The 22,612-nt window shown below is 47.5% G+C and overlaps 1 protein-coding gene across 1 annotated transcript in view; it reads left to right on the forward strand.

Annotated features, from left to right (window-relative positions):
* The window catches only part of GXYLT2 (glucoside xylosyltransferase 2), a 66,078-nt gene that overhangs the window by 5,485 nt on the left and 37,981 nt on the right, over positions 1-22,612 (forward strand). Inside the window, exon 2 of the mRNA XM_040995070.1 lies at positions 21,604-21,796. Coding sequence (XP_040851004.1) covers positions 21,604-21,796 — 193 coding nt within the window. The remainder of the gene's footprint in view (positions 1-21,603; positions 21,797-22,612) is intronic.

A 22,612-nucleotide genomic window follows, 5' to 3' on the forward strand; every position in this document is an offset into this window, starting at 1 on the left:
TGTGTCATCCAGTACATCCGTGCCTTGGGTTTTTGGCATGCGTCACATTAAGAAATGGTCTTCACTCAGGAGGATGGGAAGAAGGGACAGATTTCCTGTTGTTTTTTTTTTTTCCAGGACTTTTGCATGAATCACTCCAAGAATCAGCATTCATGTGTGGGTGTGTAATGGGAATGCAGACGAGGGTAGAGTGGGACCAGTGTGAAGGATAGAAGACCCAGAAGAGGATGGGGAGAGGGGAACGCAAAAGACAAGATGGCTCAAGATTCTCACTTCCAGAAGAGGGAGACCCCCAAACTTATATTTCAGATCCTTTTGTCCGGGGTGGACCCTCTGTCGAGAGTGCTTGGGCTATCTTTCAATACCGAAAAGAAATTCATAAACATAATCACAAAAGAACATGGAGAAAGACCATCATGTTGTATCTACACAAACTAGACCGTCCAGCAATGACCAGCCCAGGGACTCTGCGAAGTCTTACTATAACTAAGGGTGGGTCGCCTGGGGAGTACACAGGAACTGGCATCAGACACACACCACCCGAGGTGTTCTATTACAGTTTCCTGTTTTAATACATAGAGGTCGGTGATTTCTGAGCGTGTATGTGAAACTCCCCTTTTCTCCCTTGGTTATCATGATGCTCACATCCACTACTGTCACAGGGCAGACACTGGTTCTGCTCACCACAGAGGCCCTCACTTACGGGTCTCCCTGGAAGCCAAGAATTTGGAAAGGTTTAGTCATTGTCTCATGTTGCTTTCCCTGAATAGCACAGAGTCGGTATGGGGTATTGGTCTTCAGACTCATCCTTACAGCCCATGTTTTTACACACCTGTGTGCGCACATACACACACACACACACACACACACCCTGTTGTGCATAGTGGGACTGGCTTAATCTGCTGAAAGAAGAATTGGGTATATGAAGCAAAATACCTGTATGCTAGCATCAGGCGACCCTAACTGTGGCCTCCCACTGGACCTTTCGCCTGTGACTTAGATTCTCTGTGCCATCTTTTCCTGTTCAAACTGATTTCTCATCTTCCAGGAGAACAAGATTAAAAGGGACCATCACAGGGCCTGGTGCGGCAGCCTAGCAGTTAAAGTCCTCGCCTTACAAGTGCTGGAATCCCAAATGGGCTCTGGTTCTAATCCCGGTGGCCCCACTTGCCATCCAGCTCCCTGCTTGTGGCCTGGGAAAGGAGTAGAGGATGTAGAGAATGGCCCAAAGCCTTGGGACCCTGCACCTGCATGGGAGACCTGGAAGAGGCCCTGGGCCCCTGGCTTTGGATTGGCTCAGCTCTGGCCATCGCAGCCACCTGGGGAGTGAGTGAGTGAATCAGCGGATGGAAGATCTTTCCTTTCTGTTTCTCCTCATCTCTGTATGTCTGTCTTTCCAATAAAGATAAATATGTCTTTTAAAAAGGTGGAGGGATGGGAGGACCACCCGGGTAGCCTCCTGACTAAGCTTAGGTAATGTCTACTCTAGCGCCCCCTACAGTCCATGTTCTGCACAGCTGTGGGAATCACTAGACCAGACAAGGTCTCTGGGCTGGGGTATGTCCTCCAGTGATTGGCTTCCCATCACACTGAGATCAGCATGCAGCAGCAGGGGGCCTCTAACCTTTGCCAGGCCTCAACCCCCTCTAGCTCTCTGAGGTCATTTCCTGTAGCTCCCTGCCCACTCTCTGATTCTGCCGCAGCGGATTCATTTCCACAGCAGGGTTGTCTGACTTGGTCCTGACACTGGAATGTTCTCAGCTCACATCCTCATACCCTGGTCCTTCACTCCTTCCAGGCCTGTGGCCTCCATAGAACAGCCTTCCCAGCAGTGCAAGGCAGCAGGGTCCTTCTCACACCCCATGGAGAGTTGGCTTTGTGTTGAACTGGTCAGTCTGTAATGGCTGTGTTTTATGGTCATTAATGGTCATTAATCACCGGCACCCACAATACAGATGATCTCCTACTAGATACTCAATACACCTGTGTTGGAAGAACTCAGGACCAGATGCAACACTTGCTGTGACAGCCCATGCTGAGACTTTGCTTACGTCATTAATGACGTGTTATTTAATGGTAGAGCAGAATAACCCCAAACCTTTCAGAACACAGAAAGGATCTTTTATAGTAACACCATTAAAATAAATAAATAAATCTTTAAAAAAATCCCTGGACCCTAACTAGACTGCACTAACTAGCTGTGTGACTGAATACCTCAGTCCTCCTCAGCATAACCTTGAGTTTCTCTGAAGTTCAATGGTGAAATGAGATGGTACAGCTGAAGGACTGTTGCAGTACATGCAACAGAAGAAGCTTGCTGGAAGGTGTTTAGTGCAATGGTTAAGATGTCACTATGCCGCTTGTCACCCACCCACTACTGCAAGGCCTGTGCTCCACTGCCAGTGCCAGCTTCCCCCTGATGTGCACCTGCGGAGACAGTGGGTAATGGCTGCAGTAGCCAGTTCCCCTACGACCCACCTGGGGCACCTTGATTGAGTTCCCAGCTTCTGGTTTTCAGCCTGGCCCTCCCTAGCTGTTCCAGGCATTTGGGGAGCAAACCAGCTGATGGGAGATCTGTGTGTGCATGCATACATGTGCTATTTTTTTAAAAATTTTATTTTTAATGATGTTTACATAGTTGATTAAGTGAAGGGTTGAGGGTTACGGGAAAGTGAGTGACTATTGTTTCCATTTTCTTTTTTCTTCTTCCAGAATCTGGGGGAAGAGCTTCCCAACCCCCTCAGTACCCAGAAATGGGGAACGGCCACCCGATCTCATCCCAGGGTCCCCCGTGTGGAGCTTGCTCTGAGGGTTCTTAGGTGGTTTTGATAGTTCTGAAATGCTGTCTGTCTCATCACTCCAGGGATGAGGAAATCCTTCCAAGGTCCACTGGCTGATATATTCCACCCTAGAGTTTCCATTCACCCAGATATTTGCTGCCAACACTTGGTTGGGAGAGTTGACCAATTTGTTCTGCCCTCCATCCTGTACAGTACCAGATGTCCTCTGCAGGATCCAGTGGACGACCATATCCTCCACGTACATCTGGGTATGCCTTCCACTGCTCTAAGCCACCAAGGAGGCCTAGTTTTGATGCATGCATTCCTTGGTCACTCCACAGATACTGTGATTCTCCCCATGGTTGGAGTTCTGAGCCCAGTGGAGCAGTTGGAGGGATCCCCAAAGAAACCTGGTCTGTAGTGATTCCAAAACTGATTCTTGTGTGTGCTTGCCAGTATGGGCTCTGGCTCTGACCCTCACCCACATCAGCCTATGCACACATTGGTAATTGCAATTGCTGGGTCAGTTCTGTCTCCAGCCTCATCTCTTATATAAACCAATGGGTGCTGCAGCCCAGCCCAACCCTGCCCACCACACACTTGTCTCTCACGTACACCAGTGGGAACTGCAACCTAGTTGGAGTGACCCCCAATAACCTTCACTATGCCCATCCCTCGTTCCTGTGGGTAAGATCGACAGCATTTCAGTGTCCCCTGTTCCAGCGCTCACTGGCAAGTACTGTGATCTAGCCCTGCCAGACAGGCCCCCAGTCTTAGCTTTAGTGTGGTCTGGTGTGTGGTGGTGGATGCTACCTAGCCCAGCTCAGGTCTCCCGCTTGGGCTGGTGTGTCAGTCTGACCCATAAAGATCTTCCAGCTTTCCTCCTCCAGACTGCTCGGTGTCAGTCTCCTTGCTTACCTGCAAGTACGTGTGTAGATATATATAAAATGAGACTGTCAGTAAGTGGCAGCAAGAGCTGAGATGCAGATTCAACAGGCTCTCCCGAAAGGCCAGGAAATGACTAGGTCCCGGTGCTATGACTCAGCTTCCATGAAAAGTACTTGGTAGGCCCACCCTAGGCCTCTGGTCCTCATTAGAAGTCTAGGCAGTGGAGGCGGCTGCAGGAACCCCTGCTGTTCCTCCAGGGCAGTTGGCCTGTCCTCGCAAGTTTGCGAGCTGCAGTCCTGGATGGCTGCAGTTTGAGGTCTGCTCCAGGGTTGGTGTGCCCAACTGAGGGAAGCCAGGAGTGATGGGAGCATTGGCCAGGAACCTGCAGGTGTCCTCGGGGAAGCAGAACAAGGCAGTGTGCCCACTGATGCTGCTTCTGGGGGACCTGTATACCCACCGACGCTGCTCCTGGGGGACCCGAACCTCTGGCTGGGTTTCAGTCTGCACTCTGGTTTTTTGTCTTCCCACTTGGGCAGGAATCACAAGGATTAGCTGACTACTGGCCCTGGAGTCACAAGCCGTGGTGTTCACAGTATCAGATGTTCCTCACCAGGGGACATGGGTTAAAGGAAACTGAGGTTAAAGCCTGAGAATTTTCTCATAGTTTTGTACCAAACATTTTTAAAGTCACTATTATTTTCCATTGTAAAGTTTTGTAGATATAGGACTCCTCCCCCAGCCTTCCTTTTCCTTCTTCCCATCTTGTCCCCCATCACTTTCCCCTGTATTTTGCAATAATGTAATCTTTCACCTGTAGCCACAAGTCCAACATTCTGCTTTTTATGTATGCCATGACATTGTAGGTATAGGCAAAAAAAACAGTTCTGAAATTTTGAGAAAGTGAACAAACCCTTCAAATCTTGTTTGAAGCAAGTAGAATTAAGCAGAGTGCTGATATGTCACACCTGCTTTGAAAAAAAAAAAAACTTTTTTTTAAGCTGGTGTGATGATGAGAGAGGAGTGGAGACAGAGAGAAATAGACAGATCTTCTGGTTCATTTTCCAAGAGGCAGCAATAGCCATGTCTGTTCCAGCTGAAGGCAGGACCCAAGGGCCAGTGTGTGCTTGTGTCCCAGGACACATTAACAGAAGGTGGACTGGGAGCAGAGCGGCCTGAATGCTGACTGCCGTCCTCACATGGGCTGCCGGCATTGCAAATGGCAGCTCAACCTGCTGCACTACAGCACTGCCCTCAGCCCCAAAATATGCTTTTCATTATCCAGCTCAGTTTGGATCTGGATATCACCTATGTAGAGAAAAATGCGGCTTGTTACAAACTACAAGTTAATAACAATGATAAGTAATATTTAGTGTCTTAAAATATGGCAAGCACTATGTCAAACTCACCGTATTAGCTCATTTAATCTTCGTATGTCCCCAGATGTAGATAGTATAATGGGATAGGTCAGAACTCTTTTAAGTTGCAAAGGATAGAGTTCCAGCCTGTCTGTCTGTGTCACTCACCTGTAGAAGGATGTTCACTGGTTCGTCAACCTGGAAGAAGTATGGAGATCCCGTTTCAGCCGCAGGTGCATTCAGGGCTTCTTTTTTTTTTTTAAAGATATATGTTTATTATTTTTTTATTGGATATACAGAGAGGAGAGACAGAGAGGAAGATCTTCCGTCCGATGATTCACTCCCCAAGTGAGCGCAACGGCCGATGCTATGCCGATCCCAAGCCAGGAGCCTCTTCCGGGTCTCCCACACGGGTGCAGGGTCCCAAAGCTTTGGGCCGTCCTCGACTGCTTTCCCGGGCCACAGGCAGGGAGCTGGAAGGGAAGCGGGGCTGCCGGGATAGAACCGGCGCCCATATGGGATCCTGGGCGTGCAAGGCGAGGACCTTAACCACTGCGCCACCACGCCAGGCCTGCATCCAGGGCTTCTAACCATCATGCCTCTGTCTTTGAGTTCTGTCTCTTTCTGCCTAGCTGGGACATCAGCCTGCAGCTGAGATGGGTATCATGGGAGGTGGATGATTCAGCTCCTCCAAGTCTCGTGGACCAAGAACAGAAGGAAGTGATTTCCCAAAAAGAAAGCAGAGATGCTTTGACCAAAGAGTCCTGGAAATGGTTGTCAGGAAGCAATATCAAAACCAAAAGCAGATATCCCACTTCAAATTAAAAGTCAGAATAAAAGTAGTTGGGAGTGGGGCATTGTGGTGCAGTGGGTCGAGCCACTGCATGGGATGCCTGCACCCTGTATCAGGGTGCTGATTTAAGTCCCCAGGACCCCCACTCTGATCCAGGTTTCTGCGATGTACCCTGGGAGGCAGAAGATGATCTGTTGTTCTAGTTCCTTTTTCGTCTCTGATGCTATTGATCAGTATTTTCTCCCTCTTTTTTTTTTTTTTTTTATTAGTTGGGCTAGTGTGGAATCTATTTTGTTGATTTTCTCAAAGAACCAGCTCTTTGATTGATTGATCATGTGTATTGTTCTTTTGGTCTCTTTTTGGTTTATTTCCTCCCTTATTTTGGTTATTTTATTTTGGGATTGCTTTGCTGCTGTTTTTATAGCTCCTTCCAAGTGTATGGTTAGCTCATTTGCCTGGTACTTTTCTAATGTTTGACATAAGCCTTGATGGAGATGAGCTTTCGTCTTAACACTGCCGCAATCTTATACCGTAAGTTTTGCTATGTTGTGTTGTTGCCTTCATTTGTTTCAGACAGGTTTGTTATTTACCCTTTGATTTCTTCTATAACCCATTGTTGATTTAGCACCATATTATTCAGTCTCCGGGTCTTTGCATGACATCTGGGGCATTTTGACTTACTGGTCTCCAGTTTCACTATGTGATGGTCTGAGAAGATGCAGGGTATCATTTCAATTTTTACAAAATTTCTGAGGCTTGCTTTGTGGCCTATACCATGGTCAATCCTGGAGAAAGTTCCATGCACTGATGAGAAAAAGTGTACTCCCTCTCTGTAGGATGAAAGGTTCTGTGGGTATCAATCAGGTCCATTTGCTCTAGTGTCTGGGAGAGTTCAGTTTCCTTGCTGAGTTTTGTCTTGTCCATCTGTCCATTGATGTTAATGGGGTATTAAGGTTCCCCCACTTGGAGTCTGTTTCTTCCTTTTAAATTCATTAATATTTGTTTCACGTAGCTAGATGCCTTGGCATTTGGTATGTATATATTTATGGTGATTCTTCTTACTGGATGGATCCTTTGATCATTATGTGGTGTCCTTCTTCACCTGTTTTAATGTTTTTCACATCAAAGTCTATATAATCTGAGCTAAGAATGGCTACTCCTGCTCATTTATTCTTACTATTAACTTGGAATATGTTTTTCCATACTTTTATTTTCAGTTTCTACTGGTCTTTGTTGGTGAGATGTGTCTCCTGTAGGCAACAGATAGATGGGTTTTGTTTTTTGATCCAGTCTGCTAATTTATGACGTTTGATTGATGAGTTTAAGTCATTTACATTCAGGGCTAATATGGAGAGGTGGTAATTTAGTCCTGTTATTTTGGCAATGGGTTGTTCGTTGTTTGATTTAATCTTCTGTTGTTATTTTATTGGGATGCTCTCCACATTTGCTTTTGGTTTTGGTAGGTGCTATTCCTTTACTCTGTCAAGAAAACATCTTTTGAGTATCATTTATAGAGCAGGTCTGAAAGAGGTGAGTTCCTTGAGCTTTTCTTTACTATGGAAGAATTTTATTTAATTTTCAATGACAAAGGAAAGCTTTGCTTATTAAGTTATTCTGGGCTGACAATTTTTTTTTCCTTTTATAATTGAGAATATAAGGCCTGGCATGGTAGTCTAGTAACTAAAGCCCTCCCTCGCCTTATATGCAGTGGGATCCCATATGGGCACTGGTTCGTGTCCCAGGTGCCCTCACTTCCCATCCAACTTTCTGCTTGTGGCCTGGGAAAGCAGTCGAGGACGTCCCAAAGACTTGGGACCCTGCACCCGTGTGGGAGACCTAGAGGAGGCTCTTGGCTCCTCGCTTTAGATCAGCTCAGCTCTGGCCACTTGGTGAGTGAGTCAGCAGACAGAAGATCTTCCTCTCCTCTCTGTCTTTCCTCTTCTACATATATCTTACTTTCCAATAAAAATTAATAGTTATGTAAAAAAAAAAATAGAATCTGGAATATGTTGCTCCATTCTCTTCTGATAGTTTTCTCTGAGAGGTCAGCTGTAAGCCTAATTGAGGCTCCTCCAAATGTCAATTGAATTTTTTTCACGTGCAGTAGCCATCTATTTCAAACTAGCACTCTGGGTTCGTATTTCCAAATCTCCATCACATCTTAATTAGAAGGGGTGGGGGTGTGGAGACAGAATCTCCATTTGTCAGAAACAATCAGGAAGAAAGGAATTGACGATCAGCCTGGGCACTGTCCTACAGTTTGGGAGGGGCTCAACAAATTCAAGAGTGAGTGACCACAGCCAATGGCAAGAGAGCCACGCGAAGAGCACTCGTCTCACGCTGCATGGGGCACGCAAGGCCGACTATGAGCCGGAGGCTTCAATCCAACCTTGGACTGAGCCCTGCTACGTTTGTACAGAGAGGGCTCTTTCTGACTCACTTGTGCACGCTCCTAAATACAACCTAACAGCCTCGTAGCTCCTCCCCAGGTTTGGGTCTGTGTGTGTGTGTTCCATGGTGTCCAGACTGACTCTTTCTGTCTCTTTCCCTCTTTCACACACACACAAGTTGCCGTCTGTAGATTCTGACACCTACTCATTAGACTTAGACTTTGCTTAGGACCACAGCCACATTTTAGAGGTCATGAACCAAACAAAATATGTGCTATGCAGAATTAAACATATTTTAGCAGAACTCGTTTTAGCAAGCCGCCTGCCCTGTCATTTTTGTTTGTTTGTCATTTTCTGGACACTGTTTGTTCGGCACTCTCTGGATACTATGCAAGAGCATGTGTTTAAGGCATGTGTCAGCTTTTCTGTCTGTCTACAAAGACGAATGATATTAACTCTAAACCACGGGTAATTCAAAGCGAGTTAGCCTGTTAGCAAAGTCCTTAGTGTCGGGTCTGGGTGTTGAACACGGGGCTCTGTAAGCGCAGCTTCTGTGGAGAAGTTTCTCGGCAAGAGCTTCCTGTCTGCCATAGCCCGTGGTTGGCAGGGAAGGGTAGGAGTTCAGCTGTCAGCACTTGGTGACAGTCTGCTTTCTAGGGGCCATGAAAGATGTTCATGTTTGCTCGCCTAGCTTACCGACCTTCCCCATGTTAAACAAGGAAGCTGACTCATCCTGTAAAAGGTTCTACCATGGGATGGGTGGTGTAGGAGAGCAGTGTGTTAAGCCTCCACCTATGATACCTACATGTCCGGTCAGGCAGCTACTCTGCTTCTGACCCACCCTCCTGCCAATGTGCCTGGGAAGGCAACAGAGGATCGCCCAAGTGCCTGGGCTCCTGCCACCCACATGGGGGACCCAGACGGAGTTCCAGGCCCCACGTTTGAGCCCTGCCCAGCCTCAGGCCCAGCCACTGAGGTCATTTGAAGACAGAACCAATGAATGGAAGATTCTCTCACTTGCTCAACTGTAACTCTGACTTGTCAATAAATAAACTCAAAAAAATTTTTGCAAAAGAGGGGTAACTCTATTAATTTCTTCTTCCCCTCTGGTGAGAACATTCAGCTTGTTAAAAATGCATCTTCTACCATTTTCTCCCAAACACTCAAGTTTTGCCTTCTCAACAGTGAGTTGCGCATAGTGCGGTTTGGGGCCGTGGTTGAAGGCAGCGTGGTTTGGGGCTGCAACGAAAGGCAGCATGGTTGAGGCCATGATCGAAGGCAGTGTGGCTTGGGGCCGTGATCGAAGGCAGCGTGGTTTCCCATCCAGCACCCTCCGGGAGCCGCAGCCCACTTGGCAGCATCAGGCTGACCTAGGTTAATTTAGCTTGTCAGTGAAGGAGAAGCAGTGATAAGAGGGAGTGGAAGGCAGTGGCAGAGACAGTCTGAGTGGAACCAATTACTCACTTTAATAATTCAGCGTGTTTTGCAGTAATCGACGACAAAGTAAACAGCACTACACATAAACGCCGTCTTTCATTATTTATATACTCCAGAAATTGAGGCTTAATTAAGTCACACGCTTGAGACTTTTAAGCGATTAAGGAAACACTTCGTGTCTCCGGCGGCTGGGAGGGAAACGGGCAAGCTGTCTCCTCCGCACCACCGCCCCGAGTTACCTCTGCTCTTGTCCATCTCCTTTTTCATCTGTGCAGGGAGAGGGGCTGTAGCCGGGACCATCAGGGCAGCGTCTCTGCATTTGAGTCAGTCCCACATGGCATCCTGATTTGTGGAAAATTGTGGCCTACCATCGCCTGCCTTATGCGTTTTTACAACCCTATCCAGTTACATGCCAACGTGCATTTCTTTAGTAATGGTTTTATTGAGATTAAGTTGGAATACCCTTCAGATTTGTACGACCATCGCCAATGTCTAATGTCAGCAGAGTCTTTTTCTCAGCCCGGAAAGAAGCCTTGTGCCTGTGACACACTCTCACTTCTTGTTTGCTCTTCTGCCAGGTTCCTCTTAACTATTTGTTTTAAAAATATTTTGTTTTTATTGTAAAGGCAGATTTACAGTGAAAGGAGAGACAAAGATCTTCAATCTGCTGGTTCACTCCCCTGGTGGCCGCAATGGCCAGAACTGAGCCAATCCAAAGCCAGGAGCCAGGCAGGAGCTTCCTCCAGGTCTCCCATGTGGCTGTAGGGTCCCAATGATTCTGGATCATCCGCCACTGCCTTCCCAGGCTACAGGAAGGGAGCTGGATGGGAAGTGGAACAGCTGGGATATGAACTTGTATCCAGATGAGGTGTTAGCACTTGCAGGTGGCGGGTTAACCTTTTGAGCCATGCCATTACCCCAGACTCTTAACTATCAATCTACTTTTTGTCCCCATGGCTTTCGCCACTCTGAACTTTTCACGGTTGTGGCTGTATTTCACTGGGTAGATGACCTTTCACATTTTCTCCACATTTATAAGTTTCCTGCCTTCAAGGTTTATACATGTTTTGGCATGCATCAGTCCTTCATTTCTTTGTTTCTTGCCAAGCAGAAATCCGTTGTGTTTTTGATCATGCTTTCTTTGTGCGTTCATCCCTTGATGGACACGTGGCTTGGACTCTAGTGAAGAGTGCTCGGGCAGCGGCTTCCGTGTGCACAGATGTTTGCAGCTCTTGTTCGTCTCTAACCAGGCACGGAGTGGTTGGATAGTTTCTCATCCCAACAGCAGCTCCAGTTTCTCCACATCCTCGGGACATTGATTCTCTCAAGAAACTGTACCATAATCAGCGATTGTGGAAAAACGTAAGGGGACTAAACTGAACAGTAGAATGTGAAGAAAACTGAGCAGTGCTGTTCGTGTCTAGCCTGGTCCTCATGCCTGCTCAGGTCTGTGTCCCGGAGATCCGCCTTCTTGTAGGTTAAAGGGGAGGCCCAGGCAATCCCAGGAAGGTGCTCAAACCTGATTAGCGCCAAGCGGAGATTTCCTGATGGAGATTATTGAAAAGGAACCGAAATCAACTAACTTTCTCACCTTGAGACTCATTGTGGTTTGGTGCGGCATTTCAACCTGCACAGAGGTGGAATTAGGCAACACTAGGCTCATGCAAATCCAGCTGGTCTTGTTGGGCAGTTGGCCCCATGCTTGTATGCTGCGAGCAGCTCAAGGTGCCTGGGATGCTGTGTGTTAAGGATTTTTTTTTCTCATGGTCTGATGTTTTCCTAGAGAGTTCTTGGGTAAATTTTGAGAAACTATCACAATTGCTACTTTCTTGATAGAATAATAGATGATATTAAACCCAGTAATTATATTTCTGGGAGTGTAGCTTATGGTGGCAATGCAAAAGAAAAAAAAATAATCTCTGTTTCACAGATGGTTGGTGTAAGGTTGTGACATACACACGTAACTGACAGTAGCTGGAAACACCAGTGCTTATCCTGCTTTAGTTGGATGGAAGACTAGATAGACAATGAAAATGAACAGTTCAAAGACTTACGCAGAAATAAGAAAAAAAATTTTTTTAAATGATTAATGTAGGAACATGAAAAGATAAGCCCACTATTAGGGCAGCTGCAGTAATAAATATTGAATTGAACAGCAACACAGAAGTAACATACAAAATGCCGAATGTTTTATTGTGTAAGGATTTTTTTTTCCATTTACCAAATTTACTTTGATTGTGGGAGTGGGCATTTGGCCTGGTGCCTAAGGGGCCCAGAAGCCATGATTTCTGTGTGTGACTTCAGCTCTTAGTACTGGCTCCTGACTCCAGCTTCCTTCTCTCATTTTCTTTCATTTTTTTTTCTCTATTTTTGACAATCTTTACATAGTTAATTAGGGCAAAAAAGATTCAAGGGTTACAGGAAAGTGGGTACGACTATTTTTTCCACGTTGTTTTTTTTTTCCCTGTATCTGGGGTAAAGAGGGAGATAAAGGGAGAAGCCCCACACAGTCTCCCACCCATCCCAGGTCCCTCATGTGGGGTATGCTCCAAGGGTCAGGCTCAGGTGATTTTGATAGTTCAGCAGTTTTGACAATTTCATCATTCCAAGCACAAGGAAGTTGCTGCAGAATCCACTGATTGACATAGTCCACCTTAGAGTCTCCGTTTGCCCAGTTTTTCACTGCCAACCTATGGCTGGGTTAGTTGATTGATTTGTTCTGTCCTCTGTTGTGGTGCCAGTTATTCTCTGCAGGTTCCGATGGACTGTCATATCCTCCATGTGCACCTGGTTATGCTGTCCACTGTTCCGTCTGAGCCTCTGAGGAGGCTAGGCTCTGGCACTTGCACTCCATAGTAGACCATGGAACCTGCACTTCTCTTCATGATTAGGGTTCTGAATCCGGCAGTTCGATTAGGGAGATCCCCAAAGAAATTTTATATGAGATAATCCCAGACCAGATTCTTGTGTGTACTTGCAAGTACAGAGCCCAGTACAGTTCGTCGTCCCAATCAGCTGGTGTTTCCAATTGCTGGATTGGTTCTGTTTCCAGCCCTGTCTTCCACTGGAACCAATGGGTATTGCAGTTCAGCCCGATTCTGCCCAGCACACACTCGGCCCTCACGTAAACCAGTGGGAGCTGCAGCCTAGTCAGAGTGACCCACAATAACCCCCACCAGGCCTGCCCTGGTTCCTGTGCTTGCCAGTATGTGCAGCTGACTAGTCCAGTCTGTCCCACATTCCATTCAGCTCGCATACATGTCTATGGGCATTGAAGCCTCGTTCAACCTAACCAGCTCCACTATCCAGCCCACACACATGATGTTGGTTGCCTTTCTGTCCAGCAACTCCTGCCCTAGTCCTGGTTTTCTTCAGTGGGAGTAGTAATCCTTGAGGGAGGAGCCCACTGTTTCCCTTCTAGGCCACTCCCAGATTTTGTACTCTCCAGGTGGTTCTGGAATTAAACTTGACAGATTTAGCCTCCGGTGCCAGCCTCTGCCAGCTGATGCTGTGGCTAAGCCCAACCAACCCTCACCCACTCTAATTGTAATTTGTACCAGTAGGAACAGTCAGCCCAAGCTGGTTTTTCCATGATCTAGTCCACATGAGGCCCCCAGGTGTTGTAGCCCTGCCTGGCCTGGTCTGCTCCCATCCCAACCCACACTCTCCAGCAGGGCAGCCCACATTCCTCCTGCTGGTTCTGCCCCCTCCTTCACTGGTTCTCACATGTGCTGGATGGGCTCTGAGGCCACATGTGGTACGGGTCACCTTGGCATTCCATAATGTGCACTGGTTTTTGTCGCGACCGAACCTGGCCCGACCCACACTCTATTCTGGTGCTCGGATTTGCCAGTGAGTGACATGAACTGGTTCAGCCTGGTCTGCCCCCACCTGTGCCAAATGTATGCTGGTGAGTACCTTTCCATGGTCTGTTCTGGGCTGTTTCCTATAATACTTCTTGCACTCACCTGTAGGGACTGTGTCCTGACAGAAGAGTTTCCCAAGCTCCTCCATCAGAACCTCTCCCAGTGCCAGATTTCACACATACCAGTGGGTCCATGGGCCAGCGCTACTCAGTTCACCTCCTGTCCTAGTAGGAACAGTGGCCTTTGCTTTGCAGCTTCCTTCTAATGCAGACAGTGGGAGGTGATGGTGATGGCTCAAGTCATTGGGTCACTGCCCCGACATGTGGGAGATGGGACTGAGTTCATGGAAACCCAGCTGTGGCCTCAAGCCCTTGCCTAGACCTGTCTGTTTGAGAATTTAGGGAACAAACCAGCAGATCAGTGCTCTCTATCTACTTGCCCCTCTTTCTTTCCCTTTGTTTCTCAAATAATAAACATTTTATTAAGTTTATGGAAAAATAGGTAAAATTTTCAATGTTTTCTGTTTTTCAATTTAAAAGCACATTGTGTGTCCTAGTCTTTTTGTAAAGAGATATCTTTGTTTATGTGTATCACGATCATGTCTATATGTAACATTTTATACTTGATATAAATTATAATGCAAGAATATGTAATCATATACAGAGGTGAGTTTTTGGAAGGAAAAAAAAGGGAGAGAATCTGAGGCCATTCCTTTGATGATGTTTTAGGGCCTTGCAAGGATCCGGAGGAGAACTCTCAGCCTGAGTATGTGGTTTGTGTGAAGGTCAAGGCCCTGGGTATCTCGGGTGGAAGGAAGGAAGCAGCGACAAACATGGAGGTTCAGGGGAATGTACGCTTGGCCTTTGGTTAAATTGTTGGTTGGGAGCCCCACATCTCATATCAGAATGCATGAGTTCCAACCCGGTTCTGCTCCCAATTCCAGCTCCCTGCTGGGGCACGCCCTAGGAAGCAGCAAGTCATGGCTCAAGTACATGGGTCCTTGTTACCCTCCTGGGAAGGTTGGACTGTGCACTCCACTCTTGCCTTCAGCCCTGGTCCAGTCCTGGCCGTTCCAAGCATTTGAAGAATGAGTCAGAGGGTAGAAGCTTGCTTTCTCTATTTTCCTGCCTACAAAAAGAAGGAAGGGAGGGAGACACATTGGTAGGAAGGAAGAAAGGGAGTGAGAGATGGGGGGGAAGACACAAAGGAAGGATTGAAGGGTCAAGAGTGTGGAAGGCTTCTTTGAAGTAGCAGTTGAAGAGCCCAGCGTGATGAGAGGAACAGGAAGTGGGAGGAATGCTGTGAGCTGAACTCCTAGATGAATAGAACAGGAGTAGCTGGTTGACTGATGACTGTCCTTCAAGGACTCAAGCTTCCCTTTCCAGATGTGTCACGTGTCAGAGTTTGGCCATGAAGGTCAAGGGCACCTGTCCTAGCTATTACCTGGAGACCCCACCCTGGGTGGAGGAGGAAGGCCGTGGAAGGAGGTGTTCTCCTAGGGTAGTGATGTTTTCATTAAAGCAAGAGGCATCAAGAATCCTTCCAGCGAAGGCTGAGGATGGAGCTGCATGGGGAAAAGTCTGGAGAGGGGGAAAAGTAAGATGTCAGCTGAGGTGCTTGACTGGGAGGACTGTGGGTGCTGTGCTGCCCCTGGGGCCTCACACAAGATCCTGCAGGCTGGGATTCTGCTCATTCACAGGCTCTGCCGGTGGTCAGGCTGTGTGGCTGGGTAGGGAGCCCAACATCCTAGGTGATTTCTTGCATCTCTTATGATCTCAACACATCTCATCCACATGTTGAGGATGTGGGCCAGGGCCACAGCATGAGCAACAAGGAAGAGAACTGGACTCTGAGGCGGAAGAATCAGGTAGAAATAAGAGAGGCAGGAAGACTCAGAATCTGTTTTAGTACCCTGCTGTGGTTGGGGATAGTTCCTCCCAAAGCTGTGTGGGCTGCCAGCTTGGTCCCCAGTGCGGTGGTGAAGTGATGGGATCCTTAAGAGACGAAGCCTCAGAGAAGGGAGTTAGGCCATGAGTGAGTTGATGAATGCTGGCTGCTAGGAGCAGGTCATGTCTGATGTGCAGGAGTAGATTCCTTTCTGCAAGAGAAGATTTGTTCTAGAAAGTGTGAACCTAGCACCCATCAGGTTGTACCTGGTACCTGTCAGGCTGTAGTGGTACAGTTCTCAGCTCCAGTGTTAGCAGCCAGAGCCAACGGGGCAAGTGTTTATCCTAGAAGTTTAAGACTCTGGTTAAGATGCCCATGTCTCCATATTGGGGTACCTGGGCTTCATAACCAGTTTCAGTTCCTATTAATCGGGACCCTAGGGAAAAGTGGGTGCTGTTTCAAATAACTGAGTCTCTGTCACGCATGTGGGAAATCTGGTTTGAGTTCCCAGCTCAGGGCTTTCTCCCCAGCCAGGGATCATCGCCAACAAGCATTTGGAGAGTAAACTAGAAGAAAGTTCTGTCCCTCAAATAAATGAATAGAAGCGGATATGCTGGGCAGCAAATGTTCTCTCCAGTCCTCTTTCATAACTAGGGGTAGCTAGGAGTGTTATTAACTGATACTGAAACTCCCACCTCTACCCACTGGTTGGTGCAGTGACTCAAAGGGTTAACGAGTCCCAGAATCCTAGCCCAGACTGCCTGGAACCCAGTGACATTTGAGAGGGGCTGAGTGTGCTGGGGGTAGGAGCTGGTGAAAGGCACAGCACCAAGGCAGGGCCGTTGCGGTTCTGTGTTCCTTGTGAGCACACAGCATAAGTGCTCTTTGCCTGCAGCCTGGGATTTTTCATGTAATAGGATAGGAAGCAGAGCGGGTCTGGCAGAGGTCTCCGTAAATCCTAGCCGCTGACACCTGAACTGGCACCAGGAGAGGCTTTAATTTTTCTCTCTTGGACCTGTCACCAGATACCATGAAAGATTGCTGGCATCTCTGGTCCCCTGCTCCTTATGCTGGGCAGGCTCCAGCCCTGGGAGTCTGCAAGATGCCGAGTGGCGGCTTGCTTTGCTGCAGGTGAGTGCAGGATCTCTTAATGGGGGAAACAAATGTATTTGCCAAATAGTTTGGAGGCACAAAGAGCTACAGATAATAGCAAGATGGAGTCTGTGTGCCTACCACTCAGCTTGAGAACTAAGATGCTGGTGAGCACTCTGTGGTACAGTGGCATAAGGCACTGTGTGGGCATGGTTTCCAGTCTCCTCTGCTCTGCTTCTGATCCAGCTTCCTGCTCGTGCACTACTAAACCAGTGGAAGAAAGGCCAAGTCCTTGGGCCCCTGCACCCATGTGGGAGACCCAGAGAAGCTCTTGGCTCCTGGCTTTCAGCTTGGTTCAGCCCCTACTGATGCAGCTCTGGTGGGGGTGGGGGGTGTCAAACCAGTAGATGGAAGATCTCTGCCTCTCTCTCTGTAACTCTGCTTTCAGATAAAAAAATAAATAAATCTTTTTTGGGGGAGGGGAAGAAATAAGATATGGCGGATAAGCATTGTGGTGCAGCAAGTTAAGCTGCCACTTGGGAAGCCTGCATCCACATTGGAGTGCCTCATTCAAGTCCTGACTCCTCTACTTTTGATCCAGCTTGCTGCTAAAGCAGGAGATGGGGACTCATGTGTTTGGATCTTTGCCACCCACATGGGAGAACTGGGTGGAGTGCTGGACTCCAGGCTTCTGTCTGGCCCACTCCTGGCTGTTTCAGGCATCCAGGGAGTATACCAGCAGATGAAAAGTCTCTCTCTCTGTGTGTGTGTCTCTCTCTCTTGCTCTACTTCTTAGCTAGATGAAAATAAAAGCACTTAAGAAAAAGAAAGATTTACTTATTGGGGCCAATGTGGTGGCTCACCGGGCTAATCTTCCGTCTGCAATGCTGGCTTCCCATAGGGGTGACAGTTCTTGTCTCGGCTGTTCCACTTCCGATGCAGCTTCCTGTTCATGGCCTGGCAAAGCAACAGAGTGCTTTGTGCCAGTGCTCAAAGCATAAGTGCTTGAGACCCTACACCCACGTGAGAAATCCAGAAAAAGCTCCTGGCTCCAAGCTTCGAACCAGCTCTGCTCTGGTCATTGAACCCATTTGGGGAGTGAACAGCAAAAGGATGATCTCTCAGTCTCTCCCTCTCTCTCTTACTTTCACTTTCAGGCAAAAAAAAAATGCTTATTTGATAGGCAGAATGACAGGGAGAGATGGAGACAGAGATCTCCTGCCCGTCGGCTCTTTGCTCAGGGGCCACAGTGGCTCAGGCTGGGCCAGGTCGAAGCCAGTATGCAGGAGCCAGGAATTCCATCCAGGTCTCCTACATGGGTGGCAGGGGGTCCAGGTACTTGGGCCATCATCTGGAAAGTAGAGTAGCCGAGGCTTAGGCTGGTGCACCTATGGGATACCAGCATTGCCTGTGGCAGCTTTGCTCAATGCTGGTCCCAATATATAGATTTTTGTTTGTTTTTGGGAAATACGAGTCTCCAGAAATAGCCACTCTCGTACATTTTCTGTTTTTCCATCCTCAAAGCTGCGTCTCTCTGGGAATAACGCACTGTGCTGTTTTGCTTGTTCTTCAGCTTCACCTGAATGATGTCATTCTACAAACGGCTGCTTTTGCTCTTTCTCCTTAAGTTGGAGCATGTCACTCTGGTTTGTTCTTTTTCACTGCTTTCCAGATAAAATGTTCCCCCTTCTAAATATATCAGGTATCTTCAGGGTTCTCCTTCGCATGAACAATGAGTTTTATGTCCAATTTTTTTATCATCATGAAGAAACATGTTATGAACATTGTTGCCTAAGTCTTGCACAAACATGCAGGAGTTTCTTTAGGTTCAAAAGTTTATGCAACGTAGAATTAAAAGATAAGTTTATTAGGAATCAGTGCTGTGATGTAAACAGTTACACCACCAACTGCCAGCATCCCATATGGGAACACTGGTTCGAGTTGTGGCTGCTCTGCTTCCAATCCGGTTTCCTGCTAATGCACTTGGGAAAGCAGCAGAAGACGACCCAAGTGCTTGGATCCTTGTCACCCAAGTGGGAGAGCTGTGTTTCTGGCTCTTGGCTTTGGTCTGGCCCAACCCTGGCTGTTGCGACTGTTTAAAGAGTAAATCAGTGGATGAAAGATCTCTCTTTTTGTGTTTCAGCATGCGTTTCTTTTTAATCCAGCCATAACCTTTTTTGAAGGCCCTTGTATATGCAGGAGTAGAAGAGGTATGGAGGGCAGATGTTCTTATTCATGCCTGTGGACCAAACCTCAAACCCCTACAAGTTCCTGCGTTGTTCCCTGATTGTTATCCACAACCATGGCTCAGGATGGCCAAGCTTTTCGTTTTCTAATATCTAACCAAACTAAAAGTAAAATCAATTGCTTCATTGTCTGATTCTGTATTTCTCTGCTGACTTGCTATGAAGTTCATACAGAACCCTGATGGCTGAGGCTGAAGTTTGAAGCCCTGGTTTCTTCGCGGGTGCGGGGAGTGTGTTCATGTCTCAGGTCATAGTGTGATTGGATGTCTTGTTAGTCCCTTGGAATCACTCTGTGTTCCGATGATTTTGGGCATCATTTTCAGTACATGCATTTACGTGAAATCTCTTTTATGTTGTACTTTGGTGTCTTGATTGTGATTTTTTTGTAATGGGCTGTCATTCTAGCATTGTCTTTTCCACATCCTTACCACCACTCCTGTATGGGCTTTGGGGGGCTTGGTTTTACTGATGGTCATGGAAAACACTCCTGAAGCCAAGGGAGAGAGCATTAGTCCTACGGGTGGGGGTCCTCAAGTCCTGCAGACATGCCTGACTTCTGCACCTTGTCTCTGGCTGGCCCTTCTTCTGGACTCCTCCCCCAGCAGTGCACACACCTCAGTCCCTCGCCCTCACCTCTCCTCCACGGTGGCTTTCCCACTTGGGCACTGTGTATTCCTGCACCTGCCCAGCGGCTTCTCCTGGTACCCTTTCCTGTTCAACTATTGCTCCCCTTCAAAGTACTTACCGCTGTCTAAACTTCCTAGAGACATCACTTAGTTACTACCTACTTGGCCTGTTATGTATCTCTGTCTTTCCCTTATCCCTTATGGAATATAACTGCTGCAAAAGCAAGCCTCTTGGGTTTGCTCACAAGGTAGTGCCTGACACATGATAGGTATTCAGCAATGATTTGTTAGCTAATAAGTGAGCTGGAGTTAGCCAGGAAAAGAGGGTGGGGAAGAACACTAGAGGGAAAGAGAGAGAGAGAGAGAGCAGGTGCCAAGACTTGTGCTCTCAGGGACAGAAACTGAAACAGACTATGAATGTGATATGACTGTGGCTGTGAGGATGAATAGCTGTTCATCCAACTTAAGGCTGCAGGGGCAGCTACAGGAGATGGAAGTAGGAAGCTGCAATTGGCAGTTCGAACTTGATCTTGTCAGGGTTTTATTATTAGAGAAGCAAAAAGAAAGCACCTCCTCTCCTCTAATTCACTCCCCAAATGCTCGCAGCAGCCGGAGGTTGGGCCAGGTGGAAGCTGCCAGCTGAGAATTTAATCCAGGTCTCCCTTGGTGGGGGGACAGATGGGGACAAGGGCACGATCAAGCGAACCGTCCCCTGCCGCCTCCCAGGAGCTGAACTGGCAGGGGATGAGCCAGAAGTCAAACCCAGGCACTTTGACCTACAACCTAGCAGTCTTCAACCCTAGGCCACATGCCTGCCCCACTTGGGTGATTTTCATTTAGTAGAATGTTACGATCCCATTTGTGTGTTAGAAAAAAAAAAATCTTCCAAGCACCAGTAAGGGGAAAACATAGGGTCTAGGCTAAAGATAGTCATACTGGATGCAGGTGGACCCCTAGGGGGCTGTCACGTAGTGGAGGATGAAGGGGACTCTTTGCAGAGATGCTTAATGTCTCTCGCCTACCTGGGCACCCTCCCCTCCCCCAATCCAGACAGCCCTCTGCATCTGGACGCAGCTGAGCGGCTGTGCTTCTAAGCACGCTCTTAAATAATCTTGTTCTTAAGTAATCTCGTTGGAAAACTGCCCAAAGCACTCCACCCAGAACTTCAGCTCTCCTCCTGGTGAAAGAAATCTGCAGCATGACTTCCATTATTCAACAGAGCAGTGAATAATGGGGCAGCATGCTGATGGAAGTCGACGCTTTTGGAAGGAAGCTAGTGTTTGACATCCAAGTTCTCCTGGCCCGCAAATCTTTTGTGCAAGTAAATTAGTTTCATTTGTCTCCGGGTACCTTTTCCAGGCCAATTTCTTGCAACTCGCCTGCAAACGTTTCTTGGTGGGGTGTCTGGGGCTTGGCTCGGTCTCCTTGTCTGGAATAAATCTTTTATTACTAGGAAATAGCTGGAAGATGATTCCGAGCTCTTGGACCCGCCTACCTTCCCAGCTGTGGACTCTGTAGTTGGTACCTTGATCCCTCTTAGGCTAACCTGCTCCCTCTCCTGTCTGTTTCTCGTTAATACAAATTTCATGCTGGAAGTTGAATTTTACACCCCTCACCTCACCGGTTTTTGGCGAGACAGGATTAACACCTGCTACTCTCCTGAGATGTAACAGGACACGCGGCAGAGGGTGGGAGTGATTCAAGTGTTGTTTTCTTTACCCACCTCCTGGACCTGCATGATTTTCCTGTGGTTTGGCAGTCACGCATTCCACCACAGCCTACAACGTCCAGATGATGGGAATATCACATTGCCCCGTTTCACATGGGAAAGCCACAGCCCACCCTCCGCTTGTTCAAATCGCATTGAAATCTGATTTCCATGCCTCATGCGAGTGGAAGCGCCAGAGCGTTTGAGTCAGTCAGCTGTTGGAAGTTTAGCAATACTATTTCCAAACACGGGCCAGGAGGCAGCCAGCAGGCACTAGACAGCTGAGTGCTGGCAGAAAAAGTCTCAGACACCTATAGCCGTCCAAACAGTGACTCATCCTGTCACTGCCAGGATAAATATGGGAATAAATGGTATTTTTTTCTGTGAGCAGGAAGAATTGTCAAAATGCTTATCACTGTATAAAATATAACAGATTGTGTCTGTTCATGTTGTGAAATGTTCCAACCATTCACTCACTGTTTTCATTTTCTTTGCATTCGGTAATGGCTTTTCCCTTGTTTTTGCTCCATGTTAGGAGGCCTGGAGAGCCCAGGACCTGGCAAGCAGGGCAGCCTCCTGAGGTTTGGATCCACCTGGCCGTGGTGGCCTGTGGCAATCGGCTGGAGGAGACGCTGGTCATGCTCAAGTCTGCTGTGCTCTTCAGCCACAGGAAAATCCGGTTTCACATCTTCACTGAGGAGTCTCTACAGCCTGAGTTTGACAAGCAGGTGAGTCTGTGGGTATCGTGGCTCGGTGTTTGCATGGTGGGAGACAGCCTGGCTGTGAGGAGCTGCTTGTGCCTGGTCTGGTCTCTGATTGCTGTGTGTCCCAGCATGCGCCCTTGAACGCTCGGCCTGGGCACCTTTTCCTTCTCGTCTGTAAGATAGGGTTTGTTACACCTCCTAGAGAGATAGGGAGGATTGAATTGAGTGATGCACTCAGCCTTCCATCCACGGTGCTGTCCTTGTTGGATGAAGTGATTAATGTTATTCTCATTTAGGAAATTTTGGGTAGTTGTGTATTTTTTTAGTAACAGGGAATATATATATATATGTTCATTGCAAAACATTCAGGTACTATAGAGGATAAAAGATGAGCATCTTGTCTACCTTTCAAATCCACACTGACGATGATTAGAGCTGACAATTCTTCCATGTCATTTTTCTCCCATATCTAAGAGGACTTCAAGGAGTCCATGGGAAATGGAATTAAACGTTTATTTTGGTGCAAAAAAAAAAAAAATGAAATCCGTGCATACAAAGGGTCTGCAAAAGTTCATAAAGATTCATATTACAAAAAGGACTATGGATGGATTTCAAAAAATTTTTTTTGCTTGGAAATGTTTGTGGGCAATGTGAGTTTAAAAGGTATAGTGCAGGCTGAGCATTTGACCTAGGGCTTAAAGCCCTTGGTTCCAAACCAGAGGACCTGAGTTCCGTCCCCACTGTCGGCTCCTGATTCTAGCTTCTTAATAGTACAAATTCAGGAAGGAAGCAGATGATGGCCCGGGTGGCTCTGACTGAGTTCCCAGCTCCTGGCTTAGG

This window comes from Ochotona curzoniae, unplaced genomic scaffold (assembly GCF_017591425.1).
Source record: "Ochotona curzoniae isolate NIBS_2020 unplaced genomic scaffold, NIBS_Ocur_1.0 contig_908, whole genome shotgun sequence".
Taxonomy (NCBI): domain Eukaryota; kingdom Metazoa; phylum Chordata; class Mammalia; order Lagomorpha; family Ochotonidae; genus Ochotona; species Ochotona curzoniae.